We start from the raw sequence: 13906 nt of genomic DNA, 5'->3' as shown, positions 1-13906 counted from the left end.
GGCCAATTCCACAGAGCACATGGGCGAACACACACGCACGCACACACACACACACAAACTGGTTCCACTTTCAGATTTAGCAGTCAATGTCAATTTAAAAATACACTGCTGTACACTGGAATAGTGATGAATGTATTTCCCGAAAAAGTCCAAATATAGTGGGTTACATGTCATTTCTGAGAGGAAGCAGGCGGTGGTACACACTGGCACTGAGACGGGTGTGCAGGGCCGGCCCTAGGATTTTGGTGGCCCTAAGCAAAGGCGAGGGCGGGGGGGGGCCTGGCGGTGCTGCTGGATTCTGTCGAGCGGGGGGAGTGGGGGGAGGTGGGAGGGGGGGGTTCGCTTGGTAAAATCCTTCTTACATTACATTGTTATGAAATGTTCGGTTGCCATTCCGTTTCAAATTCATACCGCTAGTTCCGCGATAGGGGATGAATAACGAAATTGCGAAAATAACGTTATTTACCTTAGATAAACATTGGATCGTGTGCCCCCCCCCCCCTAGCGGTTGTGGCCCTAAGCAACTGCACAGACCGTTTATGCCACGGGCCGGCCCTGCGGGGGTGCTGGCATGGTGGCGCTAAGAGCTCAACCCGAAAAGTGTCGGGTGGAAATGTGAAGTACGCTTGGGTAGGGGTGGCAGGTGCTTGGGTAGGGGGGGCAGGCGCTTGGGTAGGGGGGGCAGGCGCTTGGGTACAGGGGGGCAGACGCTTGGGTACGGGGGGCAGGCGCTTGGGGATGGGGGGCAGGCGCTTGGGTATGGGGGGCAGGTGCTTGGGTACGGGTGGCAGGCGCTTGGGTACGGGGGGCAGGCGCTTGGGGACGGGGGGCAGACGCTTGGGTACGGGGGGCAGGCGCTTGGGGACGGGGGGCAGACGCTTGGGTACGGGGGGCAGGCGCTTGGGGACGGGGGGCAGACGCTTGGGTACGGGGGGCAGGCGCTTGGGTACGGGGGGGCAGGCGCTTGGGTAGGGGGGGCAGGTGCTTGGGGACGGGGGGAAGGCGCTTGGGTACGGGGGGCAGGCGCTTGGGTAGGGGGGGCAGGCGCTTGGGTACGGGTGGCAGGCGCTTGGGTACGGGGGGCAGGCGCTTGGGTAGGGGGGGCAGGCGCTTGGGTACGGGTGGCAGGCGCTTGGGTACGGGGGGCAGGTGCTTGGGTACGGGGGGCAGGCGCCGAGCCAGTTAATCGCTCGCTCTGCGGCTGCAAACCCCACGCAGACAGACCATCACTGGACGCGGCAGGTCCTCAGTCTGCTGCAGCAGAACACAATCCCACCCGAAATCTACGGGAACGCGCCGGGCTTCGTCCAGCCCAGTCGCAGTGCTCGTCACACCGGCTTCGGGCGTCTCCAGCAGTCTCGAATTTTAAAAAAACTCAAGGTAGTACATCACCTGTACATCAAACATACAAAACTTAAACAACGTAAACAAATGAAATGTAAAAAAAATTCCAGACTCCCCTTGAAATCCCCCCCCAAAAAAACCGCATTAAACCATCGACCAAAGAAAGGAAAAGGGAACAGTCGCGCAAGTCGACGTCTGTTTCCTGAGAGAGAGCACGCTTCTTCTACACTTTAAAACCTTGAAAACGCCAACTGCGTCACCCCAAACAGGCACGCCGTGGACAGCCTCAGAGGGGTCCTGAGACCGTGGCGTTTCATTGGTTGGGCACTGAGCTCCTCCCACATTGAGGCCAGCTCCGCCTCTGAGCTCTGTCTGCCAGGGGAGGGAAGGGGGAGAGGGGAGGGTGGGGGGGGCGGTGGGGTCAGGGCTCTTCGCTGTCCGGGGGCTCGGAGTCCGGCACGGGGGGGACCTCCTCGATGGGGGCGGGCACTGCCTGGTGCGAGAGGTCCAGGCTGGCCCGGGGGCTGAGCGGCTCCTCCTCTGTGCTGGTCTCGCTGGCCTGCTTGGCCAGGCGGGACAGCCTGGCCTGGGAGCCGCCCGCCTGCTCCTCCAGCTCCCAGTCAGAGTCCAGGGACCTCTCCTGGGAGCCCGAGGAGGCCAAAGAGTTGCCTGAATAAAAATAACATGATTAACACAGTCTGCTCTAATAACAGCATCCCGAAGACACACACGCACACGCACACACACACACGCGCACGCACATGCACACACACGCACGCACACGCACACACACACTCACGCACATGCACACACACGCACGCACACGCACGTGCACACACACATACGCACACACACACACACACACACACACACACACAAACACACATACACATCCTATACCACAAAATTGTCATTTTGAGATCTATTAGTAGAACAAGGGCACATAACTGGAAATTAGCAAAAGGTAAATTCCGTACAGACATTAGGAATTTTTTCCACGCAGAGAGTAGTCAGTGTGTGGAACAGTCTGCCAGATCATGTAGTAGAGGCCGAAACTCTGGGGATTTTCAAGACTAGGCTTGATACGGTATGAGATACTATATAGCCTGCAGGTAATCAGAGCACTGATTTAGTTTGGAAAATGGCGAGCATTGTTGGGCTGAATGGCCTGTTCTCGTCATTATGTTATGTCATGTTAGAATCTTTAAATTTTAGCACTACAACACAGGAACAGAAGCACAAGATAAGAAAACAGTCCTGACTCGATTCTTCTATAAACCAACTCTCTCTCTGAGTGGAGACAGCACTGCAGAGGAGGACGGGATTGGTCTGTAACTCACCACAGAACTCCTCCCCCTTTTCTGACTCGGTCCTGATTGGCTGACACTCCTGTTCGTCACCTTGGTCCTTTGCTTCCTTCCTGCTCTCCTCGGTGCAGTCCTGAGATGGAGGGAAACGAAGAGGAGGAGGAAGATGAGTTAGCGTAACCGTGACTATAACCTGGTCCATAACCGTGACTATAACCTGGTCCATAACCGTGAATACAACCTGGACCGTAACTGTGACTATAACCTGGATCATAACATGACTATAACCTGGACCGTAACTGTGACTATACCCTGGATCATAACTGTGACTATAACCTGGACCATAACTGTGACTATAACCTGGACCGTAACTGTGACTATAACCTGGACCGTAACTGTGACTATAACCTGGACCGTAACTGTGACTATAACCTGGACCGTAACTGTGACTATAACCTGGACCGTAACCGTGACTATAACCTGGACCGTAACCGTGACTATAACCTGGACCGTAACCGTGACTATAACCTGGACTGTAACCGTGACTATAACCTGGACCCTAACTGTGACTATAACCTGGATCATAACATGACTATAACCTGGACTGTAACTGTGACTATAACCTGGATCATAACATGACTATAACCTGGACTGTAACTGTGACTATAACCTGGATCATAACATGACTATAACCTGGATCATAACATGACTATAACCTGGACTGTAACTGTGACTATAACCTGGATCATAACATGACTATAACCTGGATCATAACATGACTATAACCTGGACCGTAACTGTGACTATAACCTGGACCGTAACTGTGACTATAACCTGGACCGTAACTGTGACTATAACCTGGACCGTAACTGTGACTATAACCTGGACCGTAACTGTGACTATAACCTGGACCGTAACTGTGACTATAACCTGGACCGTAACCATGACTATAACCTGGACCGTAACCGTGACTATAACCTGGACCGTAACCGTGACTATAACCTGGACCGTAACCGTGACTATAACCTGGACCGTAACTGTGACTATAACCTGGACCGTAACTGTGACTATAACCTGGACCGTAACTGTGACTATAACCTGGACCGTAACTGTGACTATAACCTGGACCGTAACCGTGACTATAACCTGGACCGTAACCATGACTATAACCTGGACCGTAACTGTGACTATAACCTGGACTGTAACCATGACTATAACCTGGACCCTAACTGTGACTATAACCTGGACCGTAACTGTGACTATAACCTGGACTGTAACCATGACTATAACCTGGACCCTAACTGTGACTATAACCTGGACCGTAACTGTGACTATAACCTGAACAGGCGACGAAGGCGTGGCCTCCTGTGCGCTCACCTGGCTGTGCCTCTGGGAGGCGGGGCCTGAGGAGGAAGGGGCGGAGCCTGGCTGGAAGATGGCGGCGTGGAAGACGATGAGAGCCTCCACGACGCGGGCCTGGTGCGGGTAATCCACCAATGAGGACAGGGACACGGTGGCCCCCGTGGGGCGGGGCCTCATCAGAGTGGGGCCAAACACTATGCCCAAATTACTGGGGCTCATCTTATTATCCTGCTCCAGCTCAGAGATCCTGAGGGAGGGAGGGAGAGGGGGAAGGGGAAGGGGAGGGAGGGACAGAGAGTCAGACAGAGAGAGAGAGGGAGAGGAAGAGAGAGAGAGAAACAGAGCGACAGACAGAGAGAGAGAGAGAGTCAGGGAGAGAAAAAAGGGAGGAGAAACAAGAGAGAAAGAGGGAGGGGGGAAATGAGAAATTAAAAGGTTAGAGGGGAAAGAGGGAAGGGGAGAAAGACAGCGGGAGGGATGGAGTGAAAGAGTGACAGAGAAAAATGGAAGGGGAGAGAGGGAAGGTAGGTAAGGTGACCATCTTTTTTTAATGATCTCTGTGATTAATCAGGAGAAATCACGTATCTGGTGATTATGACATCATAAGGGGAGAGGGATATTGTTGGCCAATCACAGTTGAGGGCTCACTTGCGCAGGTGGCGGGTGATGTAGCGCAGGGTGGCCACGTTGGCTGGGGGCAGAGGCTTCAGGAGATCCCGAAGCTTCTCCACCAGGGTCACGACCTCGGGGTCGGTCTCCGGGCCCAGGTCCACGAGCTCCGCCCCTTTCCCCACGTCCCCGCCCACGCCGGACTCCGCCTTCAGGCTATCCTTGGCCACGCCCATCAGGTCGTTGTACAGACGGAAGGGCATTATTGGCTCGGGGAGCTGGGAATTGTGGGAAGTTAATGAGATTCAGAAGACCAAAGGAAAACAAGCAAATGTTTATAATGGTGTGAGATGCTGATTGGGTGGAGGTGTGAGAGGCTGATTGGGTGGAGGTGTGAGATGCTGATTGGGTGGAGGTGTGAGAGGCTGACTGGGTGGAGGTGTGAGAGGCTGATTGGGTGGAGGTGTGAGAGGCTGACTGGGTGGAGGTGTGAGATGCTGATTGGGTGGAGGTGTGAGAGGCTGATTGGGTGGAGGTGTGAGAGGCTGATTGGGTGGAGGTGTGAGAGGCTGATTGGTTGGAGGCGTGAGAGGCTGATTGGTTGGAGGCGTGAGATTCTGATTGGGTGGAGGTGTGAGAGGCTGACTGGGTGACGATGTGAGAGGCTGATTGGGTGGAGGTGTGACATGCTGATTGGGTGACGATGTGAGAGGCTGATTGGGTGGAGGTGTGAGAGGCTGATTGGGTAGAGGTGTGAGAGGCTGACTGGGTGACGATGTGAGAGGCTGATTGGGTGGAGGTGTGAGAGGCTGATTGGGTGGAGGTGTGAGAGGCTGACTGGGTGACGATGTGAGAGGCTGATTGGGTGGAGGTGTGAGAGGCTGATTGGGTAGAGGTGTGAGAGGCTGATTGGGTGACGATGTGAGAGGCTGATTGGGTGGAGGTGTGAGAGGCTGATTGGGTGGAGGTGTGAGATGCTGATTGGGTGGAGGTGTGAGAGGCTGACTGGGTGACGATGTGAGAGGCTGATTGGGTGGAGGTGAGAGAGGCTGATTGGGTGGAGGTGTGAGAGGCTGATTGGGTGGAGGTGTGAGAGGCTGATTGGGTGGAGGTGTGAGAGGCTGATTGGGTGGAGGTGTGAGAGGCTGATTGGGTGGAGGTGTGAGAGGCTGATTGGGTGACGATGTGAGAGGCTGATTGGGTGGAGGTGTGAGAGGCTGATTGGGTGGAGGTGTGAGAGGCTGATTGGGTGACGATGTGAGAGGCTGATTGGGTGGAGGTGTGAGAGGCTGATTGGGTGGAGGTGTGAGAGGCTGATTGGGTGGAGGTGTGAGAGACTGATTGGGTGGAGGTGTGAGAGGCTGATTGGGTGGAGGTGTGAGAGGCTGATTGGGTGGAGGTGTGAGAGGCTGATTGGGTGGAGGTATAAGATGCTGTTTGGTTGGAGGCAAACAATGCTGTTTGGTTGGAGGCGTGAGATTCTGTTTGGTTGGAGGTGTGAGATGCTGATTGGTTGGAGGTGTGAGATGCTGATTGGGCGGCGGTATAAGATGCTGTTTGGTTGGAGGCGGGCGATGCTGACTGATGTAAAGTGGGCGGAGTCGGCGCCCAGGTGACTCGCCTGTCGCAGGTAGAGCTTGAGCACATTGCTGATGTCGTGGGGAGAGGCCTGGGACAGCTCCACCAGCTCCTTGCCGTTCTCAAAGGCCTGGCACAGCTTCTCCACCCGCGTCTTCACCCCGTTCACCCGGTAGATGCCCTGCGGGGGGGGGGGGGGTGTTGGGTGGATGATGAGTCCTCAACCGACACAGTGACCCCCAGGGACCAGGTTCCACTGACCCCTTCCACACTCAACCCTTTCTTTCCTCTCTTCTGTCTCTCCATATTGTCCTCCCTCCCTCCCACCTCCATCACCTCCCCTGTCTCCATCACTCTCTGTCTCTCTCTCTCTCACCTTCATCTTCAGCGCCCTCCTCTCGATCTCCAGGATGCACTTCTTGATGACGAAGGGGATCCCCTCGGAGTTGCCGTGGGCAACCTGGGCGAAGTCCCTGCCGAACAGCTGCAGCCGGCCCTGCAGCTTCTTATGGCCGCACTGGATGGCCAGCGACTCCAGACACTTCTTATGACAGGCCAGGAAGCACTGTGACAGAGGGGCGGGGCCAGAGAGGCGGGGACACAGAGAGGGTGAGGATTAAGAGAGTGGGTGGAGACAGAGAGAGGGTGGGGATTAAGAGAGGGGGCGGGGACAGAGAGAGGGCGGAGACAGAGAGAGGGTGGGGATTAAGAGAGGGGGCGAGGACAGAGAGAGGGGGTGGGGACAGAGTGAGAGGACGGGGACAGAGTGAGAGGATGGGGACAGAGAGAGGGGGTGGGGACAGAGTGAGAGGACGGGGACAGAGAGAGGGGGCGGGGACAGAGTGAGGGGGCGGGGACAGAGAGAGGGGGCGGGGACAGAGTGAGGGGGCGGGGACAGAGAGAGGGGGCGGTGAGCCTAAAGAACGCGCGGTGCGATGGAACAGGGGGGCGGGGCCTCACCTCCTCACACTCCGCCCCCTGGAAGTACACGTAGCTGTCGCACTCTCGGCACTTGGCGGGCGTGCGCAGCTTGCGCAGGCGGTGCGTCCGCGCGGCCTTGGACAGCCCCACGTTCCGGAACGGGCCCGTCGGCACGGCGATCTCCGGCTCCATCCCGTTCATGCCTGGAGGAGGGGAAAAAAAATTAAAAATTTAAACCCACAATGCTGACATCCAATCAAACACAGCACATATAAAATACCCAAATAACCCAGCCTAAACCCCGCCCCCCACCCCCCCGCAAAAAGCAGGTAAACCCCCCCGCCCAGGTGGAACAGACCAGGGGAGGAGCCAGACTGAACTGGGGGGGGGTTAGGGACAAACGCAGCCAATTGGTCAAATTTTCTAATTAGTCCAAATCCAGCTGCTGGATAGTGGTGCAGGATTGGTTCTGCTCGCCCCACCGCTGGGGCGGGACAGTCCTGTACTCACCGCGTTCGAAAGGGGTCTCGTTGTCCGCCTTAATCTCTGCGTCCTCATTGGACGACACGCTCCCCATAGAGGCGGTCCGCGGGGTTTTCCTTAAATCTCCTGAAAGGTGCCAAAAACAAAAAAACCCCCCTTAGCCACAGTCACAGAGAGCTCCGGGAGGGCAGGACTTCCTGCCAGAACAAGCCCCGCCCCCCAGAGTGAGGGGGCGGAGCAACTACTTCCTGCTAATCATCGACTCACAGCAACACATGGGGACTGTTTCACGAAGGAGTAGTCTGGGTGGAACAGGGGTAGTTCGGCTGAGGAGCAGGGGCAGTTTAGGTGAGGAGTGGGGGTAGTTTGGGTGAGGAGTGGGGGTAGTTTGGGTGGAACGGGGATAGCCTGGCTGAGGAACAGGGGCGGTTTGGGTAAGGAACGGGGGACGGGACGTACCTGTGCTGGTCGTGGGGGACTCCAGGCCACTCCCACAGCCCACACTGTCTGTGTCGCTCACTGCCGATGGCCAGGACTTGTACACCTGGTGACCACGCCCTTCAATGGGAACAAAGAGTGGAACCCCGGTTCAAATCCTTCAGTTCAAATCACAACTTTTTTTTTTATTATTCTCTCGCAATTTCTCACCAAATTAAAATTAATTTTCACGATTGAGTTGCCACTCTGGCACCTTAAATAACACCACGTCCGCATCCCACAACACCAAAGTCCTCTCTTTGACCTGATCTGAACATCACTGCAAGCGTTTCCGCCAGGTTAGAAGAACGCACACGAGCACAGTCTTTCCTCCAAGGCGCGATCTACCAGTTGCTGCTTATTTTCCCTGAGCTGACTGGCCGGATGAGTCGCTCCGTTGTGATAGGGCGAGGACAAATCCCGCCCCCCGAAACCCACCATCCACCACTCTGCAGTGCTGTAGCTCCACCCACCCTGGGGTTCACGAAGCCTCACTCTCCCGCCACGAACCCATTGTGCACAAAGCCCAAGGTGAGAGACCTCCCCCCTGTTACTCACCCCGCCTCTCCTTCTCTTTAGAGGACACGCCCCCGTCCACAGACTCCGCCTCCCCGGAGGTGGGCGGGGCCTCTTGGCTGCCCGGGCGGTCTGCGCCGAAGCTGTTGCTGCGGGGTCCGATGGATGGCCTGTAAGGGACAGACAGATCAGACACGCCCTCACAGGACCGGGCCCCCCAAACCTAGGCCCCAAACCCCCCAAACCCAGGACCCAAACCCCCCAAACCCAGGACCCAAACCCCCCCAAACCCAGGACCGGGCTCCCCAAACCCAGGACCCAAACCCCCCAAACCCAGGACCAGGCTCCCCAAAACTAGGACCCAAACCCCCCAAACCCAGGACCCAAACCCCCCAAACCCAGGACCCAAACCCAAGTCTCCCCAAATAAACCTTTTACACTTTTTACATTTTCAGACAAAAGGTTGTACTTGCGAAGACTTTGACACGTTGTTGCCACTTTTTACGTGAGTGTCTCTCGGTACGAGCGTCTGGTAAATGATAAAATGTGGCAGTGGCAGTAGCACTCACTGGCCAGAGGGGGCGCTGTAGGGCTCGAAGCAGTACTGGGTCTCGGGCTCCTCGGACATCTGCAGGTCTTTGACGTGGGCGGCGTACTGCTGGCCCGGGTCGTACAGCTTGCTGCTCTCGCACAGGGTCTGGTAGTGCACTGGCAGTGCGGCCGTCTGCATGTGCATGATCTGGTAGTACGAGATGGTGGACTGGGGTGGGGGGGGGGGAGGATGGGGGGAACAACGCGGCAGAATTAGGAGGTGTGCTTCAGAGAGAGAGGGAGAGAAAGAGAGAGAGGGAGAGAGAGAGAGATGGAAATGGCGGCAGTACCGAGTAGCGGTTGACTCACCGAGCGCAGGGTCTGGTCGGTCTGTTTGATGACCTCCTGGATCTGCCGCAGCACGTTGACCTTCACGTCCTCCAGCTCCTGGCTCTGTGTGCTGGCGTCGGCGATGCAGGTGCGGTACGTGGCCTCCGCCTCTTCAGCCTGCAGGGGTACAGGCACGGGCACAGGTATGGGTATGGGTATGGGTACGGGTACAGGTATGGATACTGGTACGGGTATGGGTACAGGCACGGGCACAGGTATGGGTACGGGTACAGGTATGGGTACGGGTATGGGTATGGGTACGGGTACGAGTACGGGTACAGGTACAGATATGGGTACTGGTACGGTACAGATACAGGTACAGGTACGGTACAGATACAGGTAATGGTACAGATACAGGTACGGTACAGATACAGGTACGGGCACAGGTATGGGCACAGGTACGGGTACAGGCACGGGCACAGGTACAGATACAGGTACGGGTACAGGTACGGTACAGATACAGGTACGGGTACAGGTACGGTACAGACACAGGTACAGGTACAGATACAGGTACGGGTACAGGTACAGGTACAGGTACGGGTACAGATACAGGTACAGATACGGGTACAGGTACAGGTACAGATACAGGTACAGATACGGGTACAGGTACAGGTACAGGTACGGTACAGATACAGGTACGGTACAGATACAGGTACGGTACAGATACAGGTACAGAAACTAAATAGAGACAGAAGCACAAGGCTTCACACAGTGAAAGCCAGCACACCTTGTTGCGGGCCTCCTCCTCCAGCCGTCTCTTCTTGTCCAGGGCCTTGTTGGTGGAGCCCACGCCCGCGCCCCCCTGCTCCTCCTCCGCGCGGCTGGCCACCGTCCGGGCCTTATCGTACTCCTCGAAGCGCGCCATGTAGGCCTGCTTGGCCTTGCGCAGGTTCGACTCCGCCTCCATCTGCCCCGGAGAGAGAGAGAGAGAGCGCGCCGTTTACCACGGCGACCGTCCCCACGGCGACCCCCGGAGTCTGCCCTCCTGACGCACGAGAAAGGTTCGCCGTCTCTCCACCAGTTAAGCCAAAGCATTCAAATCTTATAACACAACATGACATAATGACGAGAATGGGCCATTCAGCCCAGCAATGCTCGCCATTTTCATGATGAAATTAGGGCTCTGATTACAGTACCTACAGACTAGACAGCATCGAACAGCGTATCAAGCCTGCTCTTGAGTTTCTGCCTCGACTGCGTGAGGCATCTTCAGCAAGAGCAGAACTGCGGCAATGTGCATTCTGTACAGTAACACGGCGCTAGGAACTCCCATTTAAAAGGCAGAGAGGAAGGAAGGCACACAGGGTCTGGTCTGAAGATGGCTCACTGGGTGCCAGCGACCTTTGACCCCAGTCAAGGGGAGTTTGAGTGACAGCTCACCAGCTTCCTCTTGGCTCTCTGCCACTGGTCTTTGATCTCCTTTCGTTTCTTCTCGTGTTCCTGCCTTCGCTGCATCAGGGGCTGGGAGCAGAGAGGAGGAGGGTGACATCATCAAAGGGGGACGACACAGGGATTGCATCATCAAAGGCAGACAGCAGAGAGGAAATCCATCGTCAGTGAGCGGCAGTGCCAGGGGTCCTACCTGCAGGAAGGTCTGGCTGTGCAGAGTGCCTGATGTCTGCTGCACCCCTACACTCTGCTCCAAATCCTGCTCCAGCGCCAGGGAGTATATGGAGAAGAACGGCATATATGGCTAGAGAGAGACAGAGGTAGAGGGAGAGACAGAGAGAGAGGGAGAGAGAGAGAGAGAGAGAGAGAGAGAGAGAGAGAGAGGGGGAGTGAGAAAGAGAGAGACAGAGAAGGAGGGAGGGAGAGAGAGAGGGAGGGGGAGAGAGAAAGAGGAGAAAGAGAGAGAGGGAGAGGGGGAGAGAAAAGAGAGATGATCACAATCACTACAGGTACACAAGCCACAACTAAGAATTTCTATGCAGAACACAGTGAGGTGTGACAGACATGGGGGAGGGGTTACTGTACCTGAGCCAGGTGAGATGGGGGGGAGAGTTAGAATACCTGAGCCAGGTGAGATTGGGGGGGGGGGGGGGGGGGTTACTGTACCTGAGCCAGGTGAGATAGGGGGGGGGGTTAGAATACCTGAGCCAGGTGAGATTGGGGGGGGGTTACTGTACCTGAGCCAGGTGAGATGGGGGGGAGAGTTAGAATACCTGAGCCAGGTGAGATTGGGGGGGGGGGGGGGGGGTTAGAATACCTGAGCCAGGTGAGATGGGGGGGGGGGGTTACTGTACCTGAGCCAGGTGAGATAGGGGGGGGGGGGTTAGAATACCTGAGCCAGGTGAGATTGGGGGGGGGTTACTGTACCTGAGCCAGGTGAGATAGGGGGGGGGGGGTTAGAATACCTGAGCCAGGTGAGATGGGGGGGGGAGGTTAGAATACCTGAGCCAGGTGAGATGGGGGGGGGTTACTGTACCTGAGCCAGGTGAGATAGGGGGGGGGGGGGTTAGAATACCTGAGCCAGGTGAGATGGGGGGGGGGGGGGTTACTTTACCTGAGCCAGGTGAGATTGGGGGGGGGGGTTAGAATACCTGAGCCAGGTGAGATGGGGGGGGGGGTTAGAATACCTGTGCAATACTCTGCTTGCTAGACTGGTAGAGTCTCTGAAGGCCCTTGGCAAATTCCATCTCTGGAGAGAGAAAAACAGAGAGAAAGAGAGATAGAGAGACAAAGAAAAAGAGATATTTGCTCATTAAACACAAATGGCAACATTGCTTCCTGAAAAGGTCATGAGGCATATTAAGGACTGTTCTCGAGTCCCTGTATGAAACGATTCACTGTGATCAAATCTACACGTGAACGGCCACTGGTGTATAGAGCCGATTGGCTAACTGAGCCAGGGTTGAACCTGCCAAGCATTGCTGTGATTGGTCAGATGGGATAAAGGGGAGGAGCCTGGTTCCAGCGCTCACCCAGTGCTATCCTCTTGTCCACGTAGCTGATGACGTCCTTCAGGTACTTGGAGATGGACTTGGCGTAGGTGAGGGCGGAGTCAACTCCACCCTCGCTGCGCTGCAGAATAATGTCCACTTCTGCACTCCACACTGACAGACAGACAGGCAGACAGGCAGGCAGACAGGCAGGCAGACAGACAGGCAGACAGGCAGACAGACAGGCAGACAGGCAGGCAGACAGGCAGGCAGGCAGGCAGACAGGCGGACAGACAGGCAGACAGGCAGACAGGCAGACAGGCAGACAGACAGGCAGACAGACAGACAGACAGACAGACAGACAGGCAGACATGCAGGCAGGCAGACAGACAGACAGGCAGGCAGACAGACAGGCAGGCGGACAGACAGACAGACAGACAGACAGACAGGCAGGCACACAGACAGACAGGCAGGCAGGCAGGTCCACAGACAGACAGACAGACAGGCAGGCAGACAGACAGACAAGCGGGCAGGTAGACACATGGACAAACAGACAGACAGATTGGCAGGTGAACCAAACAGTTTTCCGTTACATGGACACTTCCTGTTACAAGGACACTTCCTGTTACACAGACACTTCCTGTTACACAGGATATATGCACATATTCACAATCACCCACTGTGACATAGCACATATTCACAAGCAGTTAAAGATGTTGATCGAATAATGAAATCTTGCATTGATACTCATACTGAGAGATATTCTTACCACATTCCTGCAGGTCACTCTTGGACAGGGTGAAGTCTGATCCCTGGTTTGGCATGCCTGCATAAAGATTCTCCATGGACTGCAATAAAACAGTGGGCGGGGCATGGTGGGGAAGGGGGTGGGGCATGACACAAAGGGGCGTGGCAGGTCAGATAAGGGGGGTGTGGAGAGGCTGTGTGTGGATGTGTGGTCAGGGTTTCGCGGGCACACAACAAAGTCTACAGTGGTTCCCACAGCAACCCAAAACCAAACGGGTTTGAATGGAAGAGTTTTTTTTTACCCCCAAAATTTCAAGTCAGTGTTCTAGAACCCCAGGGCTTCCAGTTACCAGTAGTGACTGTGACATCAGCATTAGAATGTTCAGTTTACAACATTCTCATGGCATATTTGATCTCACACTGTAGAGGGTTAAGTCTGACCCCCAAACTCCCCAGCCATTGGGGCTGATGGTGAGGGAGTGTGTGTAAAATGTTCGCTCACTCTCGTGTGAGTTACGCCATGTGTAGGAAGAGAACAGAGAACAAGAACAGCGTCTGCACCAGGAAACAGCCTGAGCATGCCAACATCCGGCGTGTGCACCACGTCCTGCACACACACACACACACGCGCGCACACACACACACGCACGCACACACACACTCACCCTGCTCTTCTCCGTGGGTGGCAGAGACAGAAGGGTACTGCTGTCTACCTCCCCCATCAGCAACTCTGACACACTGAGAGAGAGAGAGAGAGAGAGA

The 13906-nt window shown here is 55.6% G+C and overlaps 1 protein-coding gene across 1 annotated transcript in view; it reads right to left on the bottom strand.

The window, feature by feature from the left end:
- Positions 1–1371: 1371 nt before the first annotated feature.
- The window catches only part of arhgap45a (Rho GTPase activating protein 45a), a gene marked incomplete at its 5' end in the record, with an annotated part of 19467 nt that continues 6932 nt past the window's right edge, over positions 1372–13906 (bottom strand). The window contains 19 exons of the mRNA XM_035423973.1: positions 1372–2013; positions 2685–2784; positions 4029–4260; positions 4662–4900; positions 6244–6381; positions 6577–6765; positions 7161–7324; positions 7632–7730; positions 8064–8162; positions 8640–8767; positions 9167–9357; positions 9498–9635; positions 10246–10425; positions 10899–10979; positions 11101–11211; positions 12095–12156; positions 12440–12571; positions 13167–13245; positions 13810–13882. Coding sequence (XP_035279864.1) covers positions 1766–2013; positions 2685–2784; positions 4029–4260; positions 4662–4900; positions 6244–6381; positions 6577–6765; positions 7161–7324; positions 7632–7730; positions 8064–8162; positions 8640–8767; positions 9167–9357; positions 9498–9635; positions 10246–10425; positions 10899–10979; positions 11101–11211; positions 12095–12156; positions 12440–12571; positions 13167–13245; positions 13810–13882 — 2683 coding nt within the window. The remainder of the gene's footprint in view (positions 2014–2684; positions 2785–4028; positions 4261–4661; positions 4901–6243; positions 6382–6576; positions 6766–7160; positions 7325–7631; positions 7731–8063; positions 8163–8639; positions 8768–9166; positions 9358–9497; positions 9636–10245; positions 10426–10898; positions 10980–11100; positions 11212–12094; positions 12157–12439; positions 12572–13166; positions 13246–13809; positions 13883–13906) is intronic.

Source organism: Anguilla anguilla, chromosome 6 (genome assembly GCF_013347855.1).
Source record: "Anguilla anguilla isolate fAngAng1 chromosome 6, fAngAng1.pri, whole genome shotgun sequence".
Taxonomy (NCBI): Eukaryota; Metazoa; Chordata; class Actinopteri; order Anguilliformes; family Anguillidae; genus Anguilla; species Anguilla anguilla.
Note: the sequence above shows the minus strand (reverse complement) of the source record. Positions and strands in the feature narration are given on the sequence as shown.